This window comes from Homalodisca vitripennis, chromosome 3 (genome assembly GCF_021130785.1).
Source record: "Homalodisca vitripennis isolate AUS2020 chromosome 3, UT_GWSS_2.1, whole genome shotgun sequence".
Classification (NCBI taxonomy): Eukaryota; Metazoa; Arthropoda; class Insecta; order Hemiptera; family Cicadellidae; genus Homalodisca; species Homalodisca vitripennis.
In genome coordinates this window covers 32,288,483-32,311,967 of record NC_060209.1, presented here as the reverse complement: position 1 = coordinate 32,311,967, position 23,485 = coordinate 32,288,483, and the positions used below count along the sequence as shown (strand labels likewise).

General features: G+C 32.2%; 1 protein-coding gene across 1 annotated transcript in view; it reads right to left on the bottom strand.

Moving 5' to 3' along the window:
* Positions 1 to 4,419: 4,419 nt before the first annotated feature.
* LOC124356776 (sialin-like) overlaps positions 4,420 to 23,485 on the bottom strand; it is a 31,501-nt gene continuing 12,435 nt past the window's right edge. Inside the window, exons 5-11 of the mRNA XM_046807973.1 lie at positions 19,726 to 19,900; positions 19,485 to 19,615; positions 16,955 to 17,078; positions 15,533 to 15,666; positions 15,195 to 15,337; positions 10,050 to 10,170; positions 4,420 to 6,654 (exon numbers count right to left, since the gene is read on the bottom strand). Of these exons, the coding sequence (XP_046663929.1) occupies positions 6,448 to 6,654; positions 10,050 to 10,170; positions 15,195 to 15,337; positions 15,533 to 15,666; positions 16,955 to 17,078; positions 19,485 to 19,615; positions 19,726 to 19,900 (1,035 nt within the window). The 3' untranslated portion in view covers positions 4,420 to 6,447. The remainder of the gene's footprint in view (positions 6,655 to 10,049; positions 10,171 to 15,194; positions 15,338 to 15,532; positions 15,667 to 16,954; positions 17,079 to 19,484; positions 19,616 to 19,725; positions 19,901 to 23,485) is intronic.

The following is a 23,485-nucleotide window of genomic DNA, read 5'->3' as shown; positions in this document are numbered from 1 at the left end:
AGACCCAGTGAGTACCCAATCGGGTACATGATGGCAGTTATGAAAGGTTGCATGTACCGATGGTGTACACATTGTTGCATATGTGTTAAAGAAAATATTATTTTTTTAACAACGCAGTATTATAAATTGCAAAATGCCAAAATTTTTTAATAATTTACTAAACCTGAAAGCAATATCAATTAATCACCCACAAAATTAAAATAATGTTTAAAACCATAAATAATATTATGGTTACTATTATTAACTTTAATCCCAAGAAGGATTAAAATTAAAAGTTTATAACAAGAGTATTTCGACGAATAAAACATGTAACAAAGTTATTTTAAACTTTGATGCATGTTTCAAACTCCAAGTATCTTTCTGTTGCAACCAGAACGTACATGAACCACCTCCACGAACATTTATTTATATGTTTCTAAGATATAAATAGTTTGTTATGTTAATATTTTGTAAAATGGAAGAAATAATCAGAGCTAAGAACAAAGCCTATTGAATATATAAGTATTGGTGTCTCTAAAGCAACATTTTGTCAAATAAAATCCAGGTTTTTTGTGAATTAAAACAACTTAAGTTAACACTCATGATATGAACGCATCCAATCACACACTTTTTTCAACGAAACTAATTTTTTCAACCTAACTGATACGCACGTGAGGCTTAACTTATGCCTACTACTTAGCAACAGATAACATGAATGTTACACTGATTCAATTTCAGTGCTAGAATTGTTCTTAGCATTAAAAGTTAGCAACGATCAAAAGTATCATTATTTCCAAAGTAATATAGCAACTATGTCCAAAAATGTCAAGAACACAAGTACTTTTTTAAATGATAAACATAAATATGTTATCACTGATAAAACTTGACAATAAATGTCATTTAAGGATGTTTTGGCTGTTTAATAAACCTGAAACAGCCAAATGGTCACAATAGGGTGGGTCACAATTTTTTACCTGGGAACATACCCAAGAAGGTGTTTATCTTATCAAAAAGTACTTGGCATTGAAATTTGGAACTAAAGAAGCAAAAAATGGTTAGTTGTAAAATTTTTGTATTTTAAGCATACACATTAATTTGTTTGCTCTCTATGGTTTTAAATTAGTGCTACTGTTACTGTAGTTCTAAATGTTTCAGATATACATTCTTGAAGCTCTTCTCTTATTGGAAATTATCTATTAATTCAAACAAACTCTCCAATAATGTAGTTTTTATTTTTGTGAGGCCTTTCATACTCAATGAGTACATCTTCAGACTCACACAACTGAATAAAAGTAATAATAACAATAGGAACATAAACAATTTTGTACTAAATAAAAACATATGTCATTAAAAATACAAAGAGGTAATATTCTATGACAGCACAGTATGTTATATGTATATATAAAAATAAAGTTTATATTTAGTTAAATCAAATAAAGTAACGGTGAAATTTTGAAAAGGTCCAGGTTCGTTGTTTACCAGATTATTTTGGTTCTTTTTTATAAAAATTGTTTCATATGCATCAAGGAATTTTTATTTTGTACTTCTTTAATAATTTTGCGTTTGAAAAAGAGTGTCCAGTTTGAAGTGCGTGTTTTGCCATGGCTGATCTTTCTTCCTGTTGGTATTTTAAACATTGCCCTATGTTCCTTAACTCTTTGTTTTAACTTTCTTTTCGTTTGGCCAATGTATTTTAAATCACAATTTGTCACAATTAATTTGATAAATTCCAGATTTTTCTTCTTCATTAATTTTATTCTTGGGATTTCCTAATATACTCTTTAATTTAATTTTAGAATTTGGAGATACATTAATATTGGCATGTTTCTTAAAACTTTTGGTAATATCTTTAGATAGATTGTTGTAGGAAACAGATATCCATTTTTTCAGGTTCTTTACTTTTTGATTTGGTTATAAAGTTGTTCTAGAATTTCTTTCAATAATTTTCTTTTTCTTGTTTATCATATTGTCAATCATGTTAGTTTTGTAGCCATTAAAATAAGGAAACTGCTTTATTTAATGGCTACAAAACTAACATGATTGACAATATGATAAACAAGAAAAAGAAAATTATTGAAAGAAATTCTAGAACAACTTTATACCAAATCAAAAGTAAAGAACCTGAAAAATGGATATCTGTTTCCTACAACAATCTATCTAAAGATATTACTAAAAGTTTTAAGAAACATGCCAATATTAATGTATCTCCAAATTCTAAAATTAAATTAAAGGTATATTAGGAAATCCCAAGATAAAATTAATGAAGAAGAAAAATCTGGAATTTATCAAATTAATTGTGACAATTTGTGATTTAAAATTACATTGGCCAAACGAAAAGAAAGTTAAAACAAAGAGTTAAGGAACATAGGGCATGTTTAAAATACCAACAGGAAGAAAGATCAGCCATGGCAAAAACACGCACTTCAAACTGGACACTCTTTTTCAAACGCAAAATTATTAAAAGAAGTACAAAATAAAAAATTCCTTGATGCATATGAAAACAATTTTTATAAAAAAGAACCAAAATAATCTGGTAAACAACGAACCTGGACCTTTTCAAAATTCACCGTTACTTTATTTGATTTAACTAAATATAAACTTTATTTTTATATATATACATATAACATACTGTGCTGTCATAGAATATTACCTCTTTGTATTTTTTAATGACATATGTTTTTATTTAGTACAAAATTGTTTATGTTCCTATTGTTATTATTACTTTTATTCAGTTGTGTGAGTCTGAAGATGTACTCATTGAGTATGAAAGGCTCACAAAAATAAAAACTACATTATTGGAGAGTTTGTTTGAATTAATAAATGTTTCAGATATGATTAACCCTAGAATGGTAACGTGTAGTCTCTCAGACTACGCAAGCTATAAAAACCGGTCCAGGTGGCAGGTGCATGACGTAACCGACCCCCCAATACCAATACCTTCCCCCTGCCAGCCAAGGTCAATGCTGGTTAGGGTTTCATTTTGTTTCATTCACTTAGTTAATTTCAGTGAGACCATAGTAGTCTGGTAGACTACGCGTTACCGTTTATGTTACTTTTTTGTTCCTGAGTAAATATTATGAAAAAGCGAATGTAGTGTTAGTTTTTGTGATAATTTTTATCGTGGATGGTCAACTAACCATGGGCTGATCCACTGAACACTAGTTTTGAAATAAGAGAAATACTATCTTGAACTTGAACGAAGGGAAGTGATTGTGATGAACAAGAAATTGATCATGATGAAAAGTTGTTTTTGATCATTTTGATCAACTCATTTGTTATTTATGTCCATCAGGCATTATCAAAAAAATTAAAACCAATGACAAGAAGGGCATTTGCTAAAGAAATATGTGTTGAACTAACAACTCCGCACATTCAGGGAAGACAAAAACTGCCAAATTTATCAAGGAATCTCAAACGCAACAACATTGAAGATGTCGTTGGCCCATCAACATCTGAGGCTCAAAATGTTATTGAAGAAGCAGGAACAGAAGATTTGTGCAGTGTTGCCCAGCGAAAAAAATGGAGAATGACTCGATTCCAGTGCACAAAATGTTATAAGCATATTTGCTTGGAGCACCGAGGAATGCTGTGTGTAAAGTGTTCCAATAAAGACTGAAATCAACAAAAATCAGGAAACATGACCTCTAAGATGTAAATAATGTCATTTGTAAATAAATTTAATTTTAATTTAATTTTTTATAAATTTGTATTAATTTTTTCCCTACAGTAGTCTGAGAGACTACGCGTTACCATTTATGTGTGGCAAAAAGGCGTTACCATTCTAGGGTTAATAGTGGCTGCATGCAAACACATTTCCATAACTGTACTTAATAATAGAAAACAATTTTTGTTTAATTCACTTGTGGGGCACAATGAACATTTGTAATAGGTGGTTTTACCACAACCAGTGGGGTCACTCTGTTCCCAAAAATAGGACCATGGTCCACCTGGTGAGTCACTTTGTCACAAACATGTTCATATATTTCAAAATAGTAATATAGGTACAGTGAACTTCCAATTAATTTTTGGAGAAGAACGGATTAACTGAGGAGTTATTCTTTCTGGAAATAATATTATGAATATGGCTGTATGCCTGTAATTACTAGAAAAACTAAATAACTCATTGCATAATAAAGCACTGTTTTGAACCTGGAAGTACCATGTCATAGCCGTTAGTTTATTATCTTGGTTAATTGGACAGCCATGGAGTGTTAATAAATTAATGACTGTCCTACTAAAATTTAAAAAATACGAATTTAGTGAATAATCAGTTGATAGTGAAATGTACAAAATTCAAAATTAACTCAGATAAAGATATACTGCATGTCCTAATACTTTAAAATCTCAATTTATTAATCTCCGCCCTCCAAATGCACTAGTTAATTGTTCAAATTAACTTAATTTAATTTTGAAATTTGTACTTCTAATAAATCAGCTGAGAAGATGTGGACTTCTTTTTATTTTTGCCAACCATTAAATCTGTTACTCCTATATTGGTCATAATATAACCTATTTAAATTAACATTCACCATATACAATTGAGTGAAAGAGTCACACTTAAATTAGAACCATCAAAGTAAAATAGGCTCTGCTTTAAAATGTAAAAAATAAAGCTATAAGAACATTAAACTTCACTCACAAAGTGCATGTATATTTAGTTTCTATACTATTAACATGTGTTTTATAGGCCTAAATTATTACATATAATTTAAACACAGCATATAGAGATAACTTATGTCTAGATGGTAGATAGCAAATTTTAAAATAGTGAAATCTGACCACAATAGTAGTTTTCTTGTCTATAAAAATATACTAATTATAAAACTGTCAAGATGAAAAGAACCATAATAATAATAGCTTAACAATTTAAATTCTCACACTTTGAAAACATTTACAGAAATATTATATACAGTTAAATAGGTAAGATGGAATGATCTAAAGCTATGAAGATTCGACTAAAAGCGTAATGGAAGCCTATTGTATTTGATACTTAAGGTTCAGTATGGATTAGACAACACTAATTCAAACATCTTACACCTAAGCAGCTGATATTGAAATAGATGTTCTTTAATAATACTCTATTGTATTATTTATTTCGGAAGAAAAAATAAACAAGTTTACAGCTTTGCAACTAAATCTTCTAATATAATTTTTCAGAATCAAAATAATTTAAAAAAAGTAAACATGATGAAATTAAAAGCTTTAGTTCAGTGCCGTACCTAAGACTTGGCTTTGGGGGGAGATGAATTTGATTCGAGACAGACCACAACAGGGGGTACAGAATAATTCTAAATTTTATTTATATTTCAAACAAGTTGCGTTGCTGTTGCAGGTATATTAAAAATACATTTTAGGGCTTTTTTGGAGAGTTCTATACCCCTCCCCCTCCCCCTCAATGAACATTCATAACATTCAATGAAACTATAATGTGGAATGCAAAATTCATGCTACTAAATTTGTTCAACCTCCTATTTGTTTGGTTTTACAATCCTAAAAATTATTAACAAAGTCAACATTCACATATATTTTAACTTAACGTAAAATTAGATCTAGGTTAACCCACTGGCTACCAATGACATATATTGCCCATCAGTTGTAGACCGTCACGCTGTTGTAATTTTGGAGTCGAATAGTATTCCTGCAATCAATTATTTTGACATTTGTCGAGTATTATATCTGTTAAAAAGTCTGTTAAAATATAAAATGTTCGATTATGAAGCTGGCTGATTACCTCGAAATCGATTGTTGTTTACTGTTTCATCAGTTTATTGTTTGTTTTAGTTATTGACGTCTGGAATCGCATTATGGCAAAATCTTTATCGAAAGTTTTAGTAACTTTGTATAGAACATACTTAATGAAAGTAAAAATTAAGTGAGTGATTGTAACTTTCTTGACAACATTTTGAGTGAAAGTAGTAGTGAAAGTGGTTATGAAAAAATTCAGGAAAATTATGGGACAAGGCCTAATCTTCAAACTTGGGCAAGCAAATGATCCATAATTCTATTTTTAGTGGTAGATCTGGTATAAATTCTATTGTTGCTAAGCAACTAAATACTTAAAATATAAGGTTAATAAGATACAATTTTAACATGTTATATGGTATTTAATGTGTTTGAATGACCTAAGCCCCTACAAATCAACTTCCATTGCAGAATGAAAAATTAATTCAGTACATGAAGATAAAATTATTTCAATTTTAATTGGTAGTCAATGGATTAAAAATTAATTCCTCAACTATAAAACCTTATTTTAAGATATAGTAGTTAAACTGTTGTGTTTCGACTGTTTGATAGACATTAAATGCATTTCAAAATTTAAAAAACGCATGATTAAAATGAACCTATTGCGTTTACAGACAACCTATTCAGTTCAATAATTTGACTAAAATTTAAATCAGCGTTCCCTATGAAAAAGTCAACATGAGAAATTGATTAGTTACTTTCTTACTGACTAGAGATCTCCCTGTATCACTCTTGTGTGGCACGGTGAGTAGAGTTGACCGACAACAGGTCCTCAGTGGACGACTGGTCATCCAGGATGGAGACAGTCTCATCCAACAGCGTGACAGATGCCCAGGGTTGTACTTTGCCTGAGGCTAGCAGCCCGTACACCACTGCACCCATCACATAACATGCCGCACACAAGTAGAACACTAGCTTCCACTCACTGGCAATCTGCAAACAGGAAACTTAGATATTAAAATGTTACCCAGGATGGAGACAGTCTCATTCAACAGCGTGACTGATGCCCAGGGTTGTACTTTGCCTGAGGCTCAAAAAAGGCTTAGTAGGCAGTTCTTGTTACGTCTGGAATACATACTTGATTGAGTCTACGCAGAAGATAGGTTCCCGAGCAGAGTTTCCTGCACAGTTGGTCTACACGTAGCTTCCAAGATAAATTGGAGTCAATTACAATGCCAAGGTACCTTCTATTAGTTTTAAAATCATTACCAGTTATTCCTATATCTACATCCTTGCCTTTGGTCCTTTCCTACTACTTGTTGACTTTGTTTGGTTTGTAAACATTTTTTTGTTAAGGACCAAGTGATTAGGAATACAGTTTTCTTTAGCAGCAGTAAAAGCTATATCTGTGCCAATTAATGTTTGCTCTTTATTGTTTCCTGTGGTTGTAATGACAGTGTCATCTGCATACATAACTGTTTGAAAGATTCCTTGTAGATGAGTTGGCAGGTCATTAGTCAGTAGAAGGAATAATACTGATCCCAACACCGATCCTTGAGGTACTCCTGGTTTTACATGGGATGGCTTTGATTGTACTTTTTCTGTTATTGTTATTGTTTTTCTTGTTCTTTTTTGTTGGTGTGCTGCAGCTCTACAAGCTGTTCTTTATCACTCAAATAGCTAAGGAACCACTTTGCTGATTATACCTAGTGCTTTCAGTTTTTCTATTAAACAGCTGTGATTGAGGCAGTGAAATGCTTTACTGAAGTCTAAAAACAGACTGGTAACAACACAGCCCTCTTCTAGTTTGTCTATGATGTGCTCTACAAACTATACTAGAGCAGTTGCAGTTGATCTGCCTTTTGAGAATCCATGCTGTTGATGAGTAAGCAGGTTATGTCGCTCAAAAAAGTTTAGAAGCTGTTCCAAGACGATCTTTTCAATAACTTTAGGGAAAGTTGGTATAATAGAAATAGGTCGGTTAACTATTTGTTTCCGTGGCTGGCCCCTTTATGTACTGTGGGTATACTTTAGTAATTTTAAGTTGAGCTGGAAAAATTCCTTGTTGTAATGATTTATTTATTATATTACTGTTAGTTGAGCAGTCAGTTTTTTTTTACAGGTTTTTGTAAGCTTGGCAGCAAACATTTTATATACATTTTTGTATATTTTTATGTACATTATATACATTTATTTTGTATACATTAAAAAAGCATATATCTGTACCTTTAAAATTATATATAGTATGATTTTATAACATACTTGCTGAAATAACACTAATAATTTAAAATGTAAAAAACACTCCAGGGAGACATGCTGAAACACGTATTAATGGTTCAGGGTATAAAGTGTAAAGCAAAGCTTGAATTTTAAAGAAGCTTTAATTTTGTTGTCCACACCAGATACACATGACAATCTACACTCTCGTCTTTGATTCTAACCTGATCTTGAAGTAATCTCAACTAAATTATATCTCAAATATTAATATTATATTAATAACGATAAAGGTATATTAACACTTTCACTACAACCTCCTAATTTTGACAACTTTCCTACACTGCCACACGTTTTAATGATTTTTAAATAAGTACAATTGTTTAACCAATTATAAAAAAACCATGGGACTTACAATTTTTTTTAAGCTGAGTTCTTACTCTTTATACACAAATGCTCATAAATAAATATTTTCAAACAGAAAGTCTTGTTTTAAAACTTCAAAACATAATGTTTTTTGTACAAAATAAAAGTTGACAAAAAAATATCACCATGTACTAGTCTATAACATGACAATATTTTATCATTACTATTTGCTGTATTCCGCATTGTCTTTACTGTCACTATAGCTACACATATTTACAATTGAATCCACTTATGTTTAATTTTTTTTTTTTTTGTGGTCTTGAACATGATTCTTTGGACATGGCAAATTTTGCACTCACTACACTAATAGGAAGTATCCCTTCTTGCAGCCTTGTCTGATTGGTTTTTAGTTATCAAAGAGCATAATAAAAAGTTTTTATTACTATTCTGCTTATATTTGTTACTTGAGTAAAAATCAACGTCACCACACTTGCATCTCCAGAAGTCCATCGGTAGTAAAATTAGGATTATTATCTGTGTCTCCTTGGAATAAATCATCACTTTCAATGTCACTTGAAAATCTAAGTAACTCTTCTAGCACTTGATTGTCTTCAATACTGTCATGATTCATTGTATTTACTCACAAAACAATCATAAATTAAATTAATAGCAAGCAAAACAATAACAATGCAGATGACAAATTAGCAGAGCGATAGTAGAACGACAACAAATGGCCGACACAACGCAACAACAAGTTTGTAAACAAACCACTTTTTTCCGATATTCCAGATAACTGCCAACATTTCATAGATCATAATCCATAGAGTAAGAAAAAAAATATGGAAATAGCGAATGACTATTGTAAGGTTGGTTTTGTTTAGATTAAGGTGTAGTGAAATATTATAATGTATTATGAGCAAGGGCTCTTGTGAGAGGATTTAAATAATAGGTTCGATTGGCAATACAACACCCTCAAATGAACCAACACATATTTTATTTGTAATAGCATCTCATTATATTGATTAAAATTTTAAATAACAATGGATATTATCAACCGACATATTGAACACAACTTTCATACCAATTATGTTAAATATTATTCATTACAATTTATGTTGTGTTGCAATAAATATATGTTCATGAACTAACATGAGAAAACTTTCTTGTAAAATATCTAAACATTTACATAAATTTACATGATTAATACAAATGAGTGATTTTTCCAAATTGAGAACTGTAAATAAAATATATGCAATAAGAAAATATGAATTTCAATATTAAACTATTCATTTGATTTCTACACATTATAATCTTTTCTTTTCATTACTTTAGGTACATGTACCTTGGAATTGTAAATGAGACGTATTAAAATGATTAATGAACCCTGATATATAATACTACATTCCTAAAATTAAATACAAGATTTTCAGACGTTGATGTATGTCTTACACTATCAATGCGATGTCCAAACACGTTTAAATGCATTTTTATTGCTGTGCTGTAAAAGTCTGCACCATCAAATGGCGTCGCCAAGTGAAAGTGTTAAAATATAACAGAATAAATACTAAAAATGTTACTATTAGACCACTAATATAATAATAATAATAAATAACACTGCACAACAGTTAGTTGCAGTGCACTCAAAGTGTCAGAATTTTGCAATATCTAGACTCATCATGTTTTAATAAAAAACACATCAGTTTGTTTGAATTTTTTTAAAACCGTATGTATTAAATTTAAATAAATATGTTACAACTAAAATATTAACACATGATTACGAACACACATATGGCCTGTAACCTACTGACCTGGTCTTTAGTGATGTGGCTTGTGAGAATGGGACTGAGCAGACCTGGGATTGTCGCCACAGTGTTGGATATCCCCATCAATACTCCTGCATACTGTGGAGCTATGTCCAGCAAGTTCACACTGAAACACATTGTGGGAAACATAAGATACATTTTGTTCTTTATGAATTTTATTCTTACACTCAAATTACATATTCATTTATGAAAAATAAATATTGTTTAGGTTGTTGGATTTGAATGTATGGTAAAGTTTCTGTATTAATTTGAAAATGTATGTGCTTATATAATAAATGTTGGTATAACATGATAAAAATTGAGCGTGCTTTTCATTAATTGGTTCAATTTTTAATTAATGCTATTATTACTAGACTATCCCTTTTTACCTAAAGCTGTCAGTAAAACGCTCTACCTGTTAGTATATGATGCATCTACATATTTTTATGAGTAATGCATGAACAAAATTGTCATTTTACTTCAGTCATTATACAGGGTGATTCATGAAGTTCTCCCCCCACTTCTACAGCACATTTTACTAGTAAAAATAATGAAAAAATGTGTTATATAAACATAGGTCCGAAAAACGCTTCGTTAGCGAGTTACAGCTAGCGAAAGATTTCGCCTGAATTCCTGGGTAAAGAGTAAAATAAAGCCATACTGAACTTTTGGAAAGGTTAATTAAGTAAGAAATATCGTGGATTCTTATGTATTTTTTACCTGATAAAGCTAATAAAATAGGTTTCAGAAACTGTACCTGTAGTAGTTTTTGAGGCATTCAAGGTTAATGCAAAAAGATTGGAGCACGAAAACAATGTTTTTTTTAAGTTTGATGTACAATAACTTTGTTAAATTGGTAATAAATCCATAAAATCAACAAACATTAATTGTAGAGAATTTAAATCCTGAGAAAAATTGATATAATCAAAGTCTAAAATAAAACATTAAAATAAGTACCAAAAAATCGATTATATTCAGTATAATTACATTACTAGCTGTAAAGAAATACCGTACGGTATTAAGTTGAAATAAAACAAAAACAAAATGTTTGTTCCTTAATGATGAGATAAATTGAGAAAAACAAGATTAACTGTTAAATAAATTTGTTTGTAAATAAAAATATCATGTTTTATTACATTGTATTTTTTTTTTAAATAAAAAATGTACATCAAATGTTTTCCCATTATTGTTTTAGTAATCATCGAAATGCAGTTTTTTGTTTTATTAATTTCTAAGTTGGTAACGCACGAATAACAGCTAATCAACAATGGTATTCTGTACTGTTACATTAGAACTGTGTATTAGTGGTGTTTTGCAAGCTACAGCAGGAGATCGGGTTCTGTGAATCGTGTTTATTAAATGCAATTTTTCGGTGAGTTATAATTCGATTGTTTATTCAGCGAAAAAATGCCTTACTTATTTACATCAGAGGAATACGCTGATATGGTTTTTATTTTGGGTTACTGTAATGGTAATGCTAGAGCTGCTGTAGAAGAATATGAACTACGTTACCCTAATAGGAGGATTCCAGATACCAAAACAATTTCAGGAACTTTTCGTACTCTTCGGGAAAACAGGATCACTACCAAGTACTAGAACCAATTATGAACGAGCTGTCCAACTTGATGATGATATTGTTATTAATGCTGTTCATCGCAGTCCAGGTGTAAGTACACGACGTATTTCTAGGCGGATAGGAGTTTCGCAGTCAACGGTGTGGAGGTCACCTAATCGAAACAAATTTTATCCGTTTCATAAACAAAAGGTTCAACATCTACAGCTAGGGGATGGTCCGCTTCGCTTGGAGTTTTGCAACTTTTTGAATATTAATAATCAATTCTACAAGCGTTATTTTGTTTACGGATGAGGCACAATTCACTCGGGATGGTGTCAATAACTTGCACAATGAACACTCATGGGCAGAAAGAAAATCCACATGAGGTAGTGGAACAGAACTTTCAACAACCGATTTAGCGTCAATGTCTGGTGTGGCCTTTTGCACAATCGGCTGATTGGACCTTTCATATTACCTGGACGCCTAAATGCTGAGTTCGTATTTGCATTTCCTTCAAGAAGAGTTGCCGCAGCTGTTAGAGAATGTTTCCTTTACATCTCAGACAAAATTTTGTACTTCCAGCATGACGGAGCACCTCCCCACTTTTCACGTTGCCGTTTCTGCTTACTTAAATCATCAATTTCCTGGACACTGGATTGGTCGGTGGAGGGGCCTCACCCTTGGCCACCAAGATCACCAGATCTATCTCCATTGGATTATTGCATCTGGGGATGGATGAAAGACATTGTATACAAGACAAAAGTGAATTCTCGTGATGAATTAATTGCCCGTATTATGGATTCGGCTGTGCAGATACAGGGAAGTCCTGAAAAAATTAAGAAACGCAAACAAAAGCAATACACAAACGTGCTGCAAATGTATTGATAATGATGGCCTCATTTTCGAACATCTATTATAAAAAGGTGCGTACGGTTGGCCCAACCTGATTAATTTTGCTTAAAACTAGTAATGTATTATACTGAATAAAATCGATTTTTTGGTACTTATTTCTGTTTTATTTTAGACTTTGATTATATAAATTTTCTCAGAATTAAATTCTCTACAATTAATATTTGTTGATTTTATGCATTTATTACCAATTTAACAAAGTTATTGTACATCAAACTTAAAAAAAACATTGTTTCATGCCCCAATTTTTTGCATTTAACCCTGAATCCCTCAAAAAACTACTACAGGTACAGTTCTGAAACCTATTTTATTAGCTTTATCAGATAAAAATACATAAGAATCCACGATATTTCTTACTTAATTAACCTTTCCAAAAGTTCAGTATGGCTTTATTTTACTCTTTACCCAGGAATTCAGGCGAAATCTTTCGCTAGCTGTAACTCGCTAACGAAGCGTTTTCGGATCTATGTTTATATAACATTTTTTCATTATTTTTTTTTACTAGTACAATGTGCTGTAGAAGTGGGGGGGAGAACTTCATGAATCACCCTGTATACTGAATACATTATATACACAACTTAACCTTGGGAAGTGATAAATAATATGCCTCCATTCCCCAAGATTGAATACATGTTTATTTACTGTACAAAGGCTTGAACTGTGTATTATGCTTCCATATAGTTACTATATTAGGGTGAAAAAATAAAAGGAAAAGTAATAGGACAGTCTGTTTGTCTGTAAGTTACCCCTTTCATTACATTCTGTTAGGTCCTTTGATAGTCCGTTGTACGATTTGAAAGATATTAAGGATAACACAGGCCTAACAACTGTATTCATATATCAAAAAGAAATCAAGAATGGACAGCTGATGTCTGCAGAATATCTCTTTTAATTATCCAGGGAGTTTGTTCTGAAGCTCCACAACCATTACAAGAGAAAGAACCTGTTTTTATGGAACCTGAGAGAAGTAGAACACTCACTTTAATAAGATTTAATACAGGTGACAGTCCTTGAGTTCTACAACAAGAGTAAATGGTCAACTTGTTTTAAGGTTAGCGAAATTGTAGTAAAAAATACTGGTTTTGATTGTGAAAACCGAAAGAAAATCTTTTTAGGGTTATTAGTTCAAAAATAATTACAGTGATGGAAGACAAGTTTTTTGAAATGCAGGCATCTCTGTTCATAATCTAAGGTTAATGTTGATGTTGTTGCAACTCTGTTGTTAGTATCGACTGTGAAAACCCAAATAATTTTCTTTTAGGATTATTAGTTCAAAAATAATTAGCTATGTCTTCCACAAGAGTTAACGTTTATTAAGGATAATATAAAATTCAAATCTAGGTTAACAAAATGTTTGTATAATAAAAATTACTACTCAGTAGATGAATATTTAGATGAAAAATTTTAGTATTTTGATTCTTAGTTATTTTATTTACAATACTTAAGTTAATTATAAAATTATTTATGTATATTCTCTCATTGTCAATTCTCTCATATACTCTCATGTATATTCTCTATTTTGACAATGTCACCTGTCTTTGTGTAGCCTAGAATCTGAGCTTACTCTGTAAAAGATGTAATTTTTGTGAAAATAAAAATTATAATATTATTATTACAACTTCTTATGAAACACTGGCATATTTGATGGAAAAGCAACTTTTATTAGAAAAATTCAACATGAAAGAAGTTACAAACTTAAACATGGATGTCTATTAATATACACTGAAGAAATCTTGACGAATCACAATCACAGTAAAAAGTTAACTGGACAGAATTCAGATTGCAAGTGATTTTAAAGTTCTTATAGGTAAAGGTGGCCATCTGATTATTTATCAAGGCAAAGTCAGCCCAGTAAGGTCGAGAGAAGCAGATTTGATTTTTCAAGGCAAGAAAGTAAACCACAATTAATTGGTTTATCATCAGGAAATACACCAGTATATTGAATTGTTTGCCAACTTATTGCATGGACTGAGAGAAGGCTGTATTTTAGTAATGAATAATGCTTGTTAAAGTATCATATTAAAATATTATGTAACTATATACACGTAATATATTATTTTAGAGTTGAAAACATGATATTTATATCATTTAAATAGGCTAAGTTTAGTAACTTTATATATTATAGTGTTAGTACACTATAATATATTGCTGTTATTGAATTTGTAAATATATATTGGGAATGATATTCATTTGTGAGTTGCGTGAATTTAATGTTAATAATTTAATGTTGTGACACGTCAAATAAACGTAATCACCACCTTTTACAAACGTATCGTTAATTGTAAAGTTTTAACTCAGTACATAAACACAATTTGATAAAAATATATTGGAGATCACTAACATAAAGATCTCAAATACAATACACTTCTTTAAATATCACTAATCACTCCATTCACTTATTTACAATCACAGAAAGAGTAGGCGAATTACTGCTTGATTTGGATTTGTGTAGATGCAAGTTTAATAGAAAAACAACGTATATAGGCTGTGATTGCTTAAAACACTTCCATTAGGTTGGTTTATAAACAAATGAACCGGATGTTCAGAGATCAGGTAACACAAAATTATATTTAATTCTCGTTGGGTAACTCTAATGTTTTGACATTAAAACGACCTTGACTTTAACAACAATTAATGATTCAAATTACCCCAAATTACCTAATTTTACATGTATTATCGGTTATTACCTGAAGCCAGACCACGCGAAGCCTCCGAACCCAACAGCGATGGTGAGAGAGAGGATGGTGGTGAGGGCATTTGGTGAATGGGCAGCTGCGATCAGAAAGATCGTCTGGCAGAGGAATCCAGCACAGGTAAACATCTTCCGCACCTTGGCAGCACAAAAAGAGTAAGCGAACTTGCTATTTACGATTTCCTGTATCCTATGACAAACTTCCGCTACGGAGCCACAATTGTTTGTGACCAGTCAATACAGGAATCAGAGAATAAGACTTAGCTACTAGCAAAACACAAGACTATCAACAAAAGGTCAGTTTTCTTAGTACGACCACAGTCAGTGTGTTACCTGCATGGTAGATAGATGGCCTGAAGACCGCAGCCAGTCCGCTAGGAAACCACTGGACTGAACCACAATTCCCATGACCAGGTAAGGCAGAGAGGCCAGCATATTGCCATTCATTATCTTCATGTGGAATGTGTCTGGAACATTCATTACTGGAGTATTATTTGTACAGTATAATAAGTGTATTTAAAACAATCCTGCAGTTGAATGATTATGAAAGCTAATGTTAACACTTTAATTGCCTGAGCAGTTGGTATTAGAAATGAACTTGGATGTAATTTGCTAGTAAAAAGCATGGTTTTTCATCCTTTTTACTACTCTTTTCTCCCATATGTTTTTATTTATGTTATTGCAAACATTAACCCTGGAGCTGGCAACTAAAAATCCTGTAGTGTCAGGATATGTGTGCTCCATTTACAGGTATTTATTCTAAATTATCTCTACCCTTCAAATGCTGTGTTTTTATTATGATGTTATATGTTATTTTATTCAGTATATAACATACTAATAAATACAACTCATTGATTTACATATTTTTAAAATTAGGTAAAACTTGAAATTAAAAATTTTTTCATTATTTTGAGGTAGATCATAGAATAGCAAATTAATATAAAGTTGATAATTTATATTGGAAAATGATAATTCCAAAATAACTAAAAGTAGAAAAAATGCCCAGTTTCAGAAAATATATAGTTATATGGGGTTTTTTTACAGCAAAAAATGTTTGGTAAGATATTACACCAACCTTGGCCTATTTTCAAATTTAAGGGTTAGGTTCAAAACAAGTCATTGATACACCCACTGGCAATATACTAACACTTCTGTCTCAAAAATGTCCAACATGCAGTAAATAACTACTACAATAAAGTGATAAGATAGAATTTGAAGACAAAAGACAAAACAAAACATGAAGATACATATTTGAAAACAAGGGTTTTAGAGATAGACCTTGCTACGCTAACCGGCAAAACTCCAAAACTTTCAGAAAGTTGAAACAAAAATAAACAATTACATAATTATAACCTATTTTGTCACTCACACAATAGACTGAATTATATTTATTGTTCTTCAGATAATAAATATATAAAATTCAACCACTGAAATAAATCTTTTACAGAATGACAATAACTACGTAGTAAGTATAGACTCAGTTAGCAGACGAGAATAGCGACTCGAGAGAAACAATGACAAACGATCATGAATCAGCAGTTTAGAAGGAAGAATAACAACAATAACAATAAAAACTTTTCGTCATTTCAATTGTACCAAAATATAATAGCTAAACTTGATTTTAAATGTTATGACAAATAAATCATTTGACAACGTCATGACGTTCAATTTTGAACAACTGCCATTAGAGCGATTGTCTGTGTCGTTCAAAAATGAACGACTGCCAACTCCAGGGTTAAAAGATTGATTACTCACCACTCATGAAGGTGGGCAGCTCAGTGAGCAGAGTGTAGAAGCCCCAGTTCTCGCTGAAGTGAGCTGCAACGATAGCCCACACTGGAGCTGACGTTAGCACACTCTTCCATGGCACTCGCACTCTCTGCCAGTGGAACACAATTACCATACTCTCATATATCATTTACAATACATTATGAATGGCAGTCTTCAAGTTAAAAATATTAATTATGCAGCTCAAATTATTGCTTAGAAAAAAACACTCAAAACAATTTGAAAGATCTTTAGAGTATTCTACAAATAAGGTAGCTACGGTAAGAAGGGTTGATTAAGTTAAGAATGTTGAGTTTAGCTCCTGTTCACCTTTCTTTTTATTGCAGCGTCTGGTATCTGACATTGTCTGAGACTTGACTCCTGGAATCTGGAGTCATGTTTGTCTGAAGAGATCCAGGGAAAGTCAACAATGATAAAGCTCAAAACAAAACATTTACACTGTTTCGACATCAGAGACATAAATGTTTTGTTTTGAGCTTCTTCGTTAGTGACTTTCTTTGGATCTCTTCAGACGAACATGACTACAGATTCCAGGAGTCAAATCTGAGACAGTGTCAGATACCAGCCGCTTTGGTGTATGTTAATATTACTTGACCAAAATTCTAATCAAGCCTAAGGGTACGTCCAAGATGCACGCTGGTTTTCTGAGTCAGGCGATCGGCGCCGATCAGCGCCGAGTCGGCGTATGTGAAATTCCACGTTGTTAAGCAGGAGTGGCCACACTGCACCTGCGCGCCGACTTTCTGCGCACTGGTAGTCTGACTCCGATTTTTACCGGAATGATTTGTTCATTCTGGTTTCAGACAACCTGCTAGTCGGAAAGTGATTTTCGTGTGTGTATTGAGTGTTGTTGGTTTTTTTTACGATGGATATCGACGATTTAGTATCAAAAGTGCAACTTAATCTTCCGATATGGGATAAGCGCCTTAAAGAACATTCCAATAGGAACATCGTTGATGCCTGTTGGCGGAAGATTTAAAGATATTAAGGTTGTTTTAAAGAGGATCACGGATTAAAATAAACGGTACCAAGAACTGGCACTTACTTTCTCACAATGTTCTAAAACGTGTTTTATAGGCCATGGTCGATATAGGTAATTTCATTTACTGGTGCCCACATAGGGGTAGCTTCAATATAATTACTAGAATTATTAGAAGTTTTTTAGTAAATCAGCTGATCTTTTCAAGTCAGTTTCAATGTTTAGTAAACAACGTATGTTGTAAAAGACATTTTGTAAAACCACTTTTTTGGGTTTAGAGGACCCCAAAACGTAAAGATCCGTCAAAAAACCAACATCGAATTTGTGCGATCACTATACTTTCTCTATACAATTATAAAAATTGTGTTTACGTATCTTAATGTGACAACCAGTCTGTTGAATAGGGATTGTGTGGTAATTCGCCCAGTTCTTAGTCAGCCTGTGTTCAATTTTTGACAAAATAAAATAAAAGGTATCCGGGATCATTCTGAAATATTTTTAAAAAAATGGGTTTTCGTCGGCAAGTAATTGCGGAAATAGGTGTTTTTACTTCCCGTAAAAAGATCTTAATTTATTAATGGGATGTATTTCACTTCTCATAGGTTTTAACTTGGTTGCAACATTGTCACTAAGCTGCAATAAAGCTGCAGCCTGTTCACTTTTAAGTTCCATTGTACACTGATATCTTTTTGGTGGCAGCTCGTTCTGCGCTGACAACCTGCTTACATAATGGCCACATCAGCCTACCGCTCAGAGTCAGACAGTCAGCGCCGAGAAATCTGACTCTGTCTACCTGCTTTTATCAGCGTGCATCTTGGACGTACCCTAAGAAACAAATAACTAGATAAGGAGACAAATACAGCATGACCAGTACAAATATGATACAAAAAAGATGCTCACAATTATGGCACACATAAAGGATGCAATACAATACACCAAATTTATGAAATCACTATCTCCTTTTTAAATTTAGTCATAGTTATAACTTTGAGTCGAAAAATAGCCAGAAACAAAAATTGTTGGTTTCATCACTGTATGTGACCCAATATCAAATCCTTTCACTTATTCAATTATGTATTATCAAAAGCCTTTGATTATTCTGTTTTTACCGTTTCAAATCAAACACTATCCATTATCAAAGTTTGGTATGAACACACTCCCAACTGTTTTCAACACAAAAAACCGCTGTTTTTAGTGTAGCATATTTGGTGTTTATAACATTGAGTAAAAGTTGTTAGCCAATTTACAACCTAGATAGGAGATATCTGGTATGTCCAGTACTTGAAATCATAATTTACAGATTTAAAGACTCAAGCAATTGTGATTTCACAATACGGCTGTTCTCTAGAATTTTAGATTCTACCCCTCAGGTGTTTAAAGTTAGAAACCATTAGAACCTTATATAATACTAAAACAATAACAGTGGCACTCTATAATATCAAAGTATCTTCAGATGGGGTTTCTTCAAAATCTCATAAACCCTCTCAAGTAAAGATAACTATTTTCAATAACCATTACCTTGGCTCTCAGGCTGGGCCCGATGGACTCTTGAATGTAATTCTTCTCAGCCTCTGATACCCAAGGGTCATGGAGAGGAGACTCCCTTATCAGAAAACACCACAGGAAGCACCAGAACAAAGCTATCATACCTGGAGGCAATTCATTGTAAACTCAGTACGGTATCTATCACAGGAGGGTGATTGTATATTTAAATTAAATAACCTACTTGTGAGATTTCAGCTGATCCGTGTCCTCTCACCTAAGACATAGAAGATGGAAGCCCAATTGAGGTGCTGAGCAATGGCTCCAGACACAGCCATGGCGGCCACGGTGCCAAAGTAGCTTCCGGACAGTGTGATGGTGACAAGGCGGCTTCGCTCACACGGCGGCGCCCACCGACTCCAGATGCCCAACATGGCCGGGTAAGTTACTCCCTTGAAGCGACATAGTCACCAGTAATGTTACGTAAAACCCAAGCGAGGAAAGAAAGGGGCATACTAAGTAAGGACAAACTTTGGGCATGCATTGTATTTTGTATTATTCTAACTCCAATCTTGTAATAGCTTACAGTTATGAATAAAAGAGAGTGATTGATTGAATATGAATTTCCTTAGAACTAGTTTCTTTCACCTAGGTTAAAATTTCCTTATAACTATATTAAGATTTCTTAGTTAACTAGATTAAAATTTCCTTATAACTAGTTTAAAATGTCTTTAAAATTTGTTTAAAATTCAATATCATTAAAATCATTTTGGTGGACCTCTTCAACTGAATAAAAAGCTTTCATTTACACTGTTTTGGCATTATAAGGTAACTTATTGAAAATATTTTGGGACTTACTTAACCTCACATCAATTAGATTTGCAGATCTGGTATTATGAGAGTGTACAGAATTTCTTAAACTACACAAGGTCAGATTTTCTTTGATATAAAGTAGGCTCTATAAAATGTAGATATGCCTAATGTTAGTATGCCTAATTCTATAAAGAAAGAGATAGATGAAATAGCAAACAGGTGAAACAGATGAATAGAAACCTAATGGATTATAACTGACTGACACCATCATTGGCAGCTACAGACATTTATCTTCCTTTCTAAAGTTAAAAAGAATTCAACTTTAAATTGATTTGAAATTGTTAAAAAGCAAATTAATTCCATACCAATACCAATTACTCAAAATAAAACACAAATATTACTTGATGATGATAGTTATTGATAGCAGTAGTTTTTCATGTTTTATTCCTTTTATATATAGAATTTTGTTTCTCTAAGGTGTTCATGTATATATATATATATATATATATATATATATATATATATATATATATGATATTTAAATATGATATATATATATGATTTTTGTTTTATATTTTCCAATGTATGCTGAATAAATCTTGTTATATGTTGAATAAACCTACTTCACTAATGCTGTCTTGTTTCAATTTAAATCTTTAATAATCAAAACGGTAAATAACTAAAACAAAAATAAATCAATAACTCACATAACACAAAAGATATTAATTTATAAGAAAAAAAAGTTAAATTTTATGAAGCAAACATAGATATAGCACAGGCCTAATATAATCTACAACTCAATGTTTTGTAACTACTTTTAAGTTAACAATGGTTTTGAAATACAGTACATTGAAATAACGTCATATAAAACTTTGTATGTAGGAAATGTAAAATAATTGGACAAAAGTACATTTTCTTTGCTTTAGTGGTGGTAAAAAACAAACACTAATTTAGCATTAGGCAAAACAAGCTAAAACTACTGCACCTTTTAATTACTGCCAATGATCAGATTGATTCAACTATAAAAATTGAAGTGACAAAAGAATGGCTGATTAATAATGATGACCTTTATAGAATCAAATTACATTGTAAAACAAAGAAGCAAATACTGAAGCACTAAGTATTTCACCATATGACGGGGGCAGCTCTTTTACTCTACGAATCGTTGTCTCAACGACCCTATTTTTATATTTGCAATATTAGTGTTGGGTCTTTTACACTACTAATCGTTGACTCAACGACCCTTTCTGAAAAAATAACAAATAACAGAGGGTCTTTTACTCTACGAAGCGTTGTGACAACGACCCGATTTACAAAGAAAACTAAAATTTCAATCAAAAGGTTCTTTGTCACAACGACCCTTTTTCCATTATTTTTATCTAATTCATTTAATTGGGCCGTTTACACTACGGATCTTTGTATCAACGGCCCAAATATAAATTAAAAGTTGAAAAGTAGAAAAAGGTTCGTAGAATCAACAACCTAGTTTCAGAATAAGTTGAAATATATGCATTAAGGGGTCGTTGACGCAAAGACCCTATAATGCATCTAACCTCAAATAAGACATTCTAGGGCGTTTACTCAACTGATCATTGTCTCAACGCCCCTCCGTCCCAAACAAGCGCTTTAAAACGAAACAGGGTCAATCAGTCAACTCCTGGCCCGGTAGGCATGAAGGCGCTGCGTCTGTGCCGAGTTTAGTCCTAACATCTGGTATAAGGGTACCTAAATACTTTGTACAAGTATTATATGTAAATATTTTGTTTATTATACGTGTATATTATTGAACTATATTTAAAGTCTGGTAACAGTTGTATTTATAAAATATAAGAAATATTTTTAAGACATACATTTCTGGTTATGATTCCCATTTCTTGTTTATGTATTCAAAATATATTTCACTCATGTACATAAACTGAAATAATGTAACTGTCATTCATATTTCTACTTCTGTCGGAAACAGGTTGAGGTTTCTAATTATTATTAAATGGTTAATGAAACCACGTTACCCAACGTTCAAATTAAAGTTAAAATGAAAACACTAATACTAGATTTTGACAACTTCAGCTCGAAACATGCACTATGAGGAATTCGATTGACAGTGCCGAAGCCACTCATCTAAGAAGGACGAAAATGTAATTTCTGTATGTCTGTATGACCGCACAATATATCGAAAACGAATTGACTTATATATGGTTATTGATTTATAGCGATCACTTTCAAATTGCTATTGCGGTTAACCGTACAGTGACGGGAAAATCGCAGAAGAAATAAATTTGTAAGCAAACTGTGTACAGTCATATGACATTTTTAGATGTGGCATGGTAACACAAGTACCCTATCCATCCGCAATATATTTCTAAAAATGTCTTTTTTTGTATGCTTTAAATTTTATATGAATCTTTATTTATACATAGACAAGAAGGAGCTCCATTTTGGCGCATGTATACTCATGCTTTTCGGCTAAGCGTAATATATTAGGTATATTGTAACATATACGTACTTAAATTCTGTGCGCTTCACTACCCGTGTGTTATTTTTATTATATCTGATTGAGTTCATTTATAAGTCTAGGTGAGTTACTGTAGTCGACACTATATACATCATCTGATATCAAACCTTTCTTACCACTCAGTAGCTAATCCCATCGTGTAACTGTAGAATATTTAGCGTATCAACTATACCATGTAATCGATTTGTTAATTACATATATAAGTTGTTAAAAGAGGTTTGTTTGCATTGGATAGTTTTAACAGTTTAAATTAATCTATGCTCAAATATCAATGGAATGAAACTTAAATATTCTAACTACAACTATAGAAACAACAGTGAGGTAGTCTCAGGTAAAGGCTCGGGTGAGGTGGTTCCTTCCTCAAAATGGTGTCGTTAGCAGACAATGCAATAGTTTTATTGCAACCGGTCTCGAGTTTACGTGTCCCTTCTGAATGGGTCTAATGAAATTACGTGGAAGGGGTTATAAAACTATTCTCAGAAATTCCGTGAGGGTAAAGAGATAAGTCTGCATAATAGCCTTTCTTCCATATTATAACATCTGCTCCTACCTACCAGGTGTCAGCAATAAGATAAATTTCTCAAGCCTCAACCACATCTGACACTGAAAAATTAGCAGAAATTAGGGAACCCCTAATATCCTATATCACACGACATTTAAATACAATACAACCCTGCGATATAATAACTCTAAATAAGATTCAGTGATTACA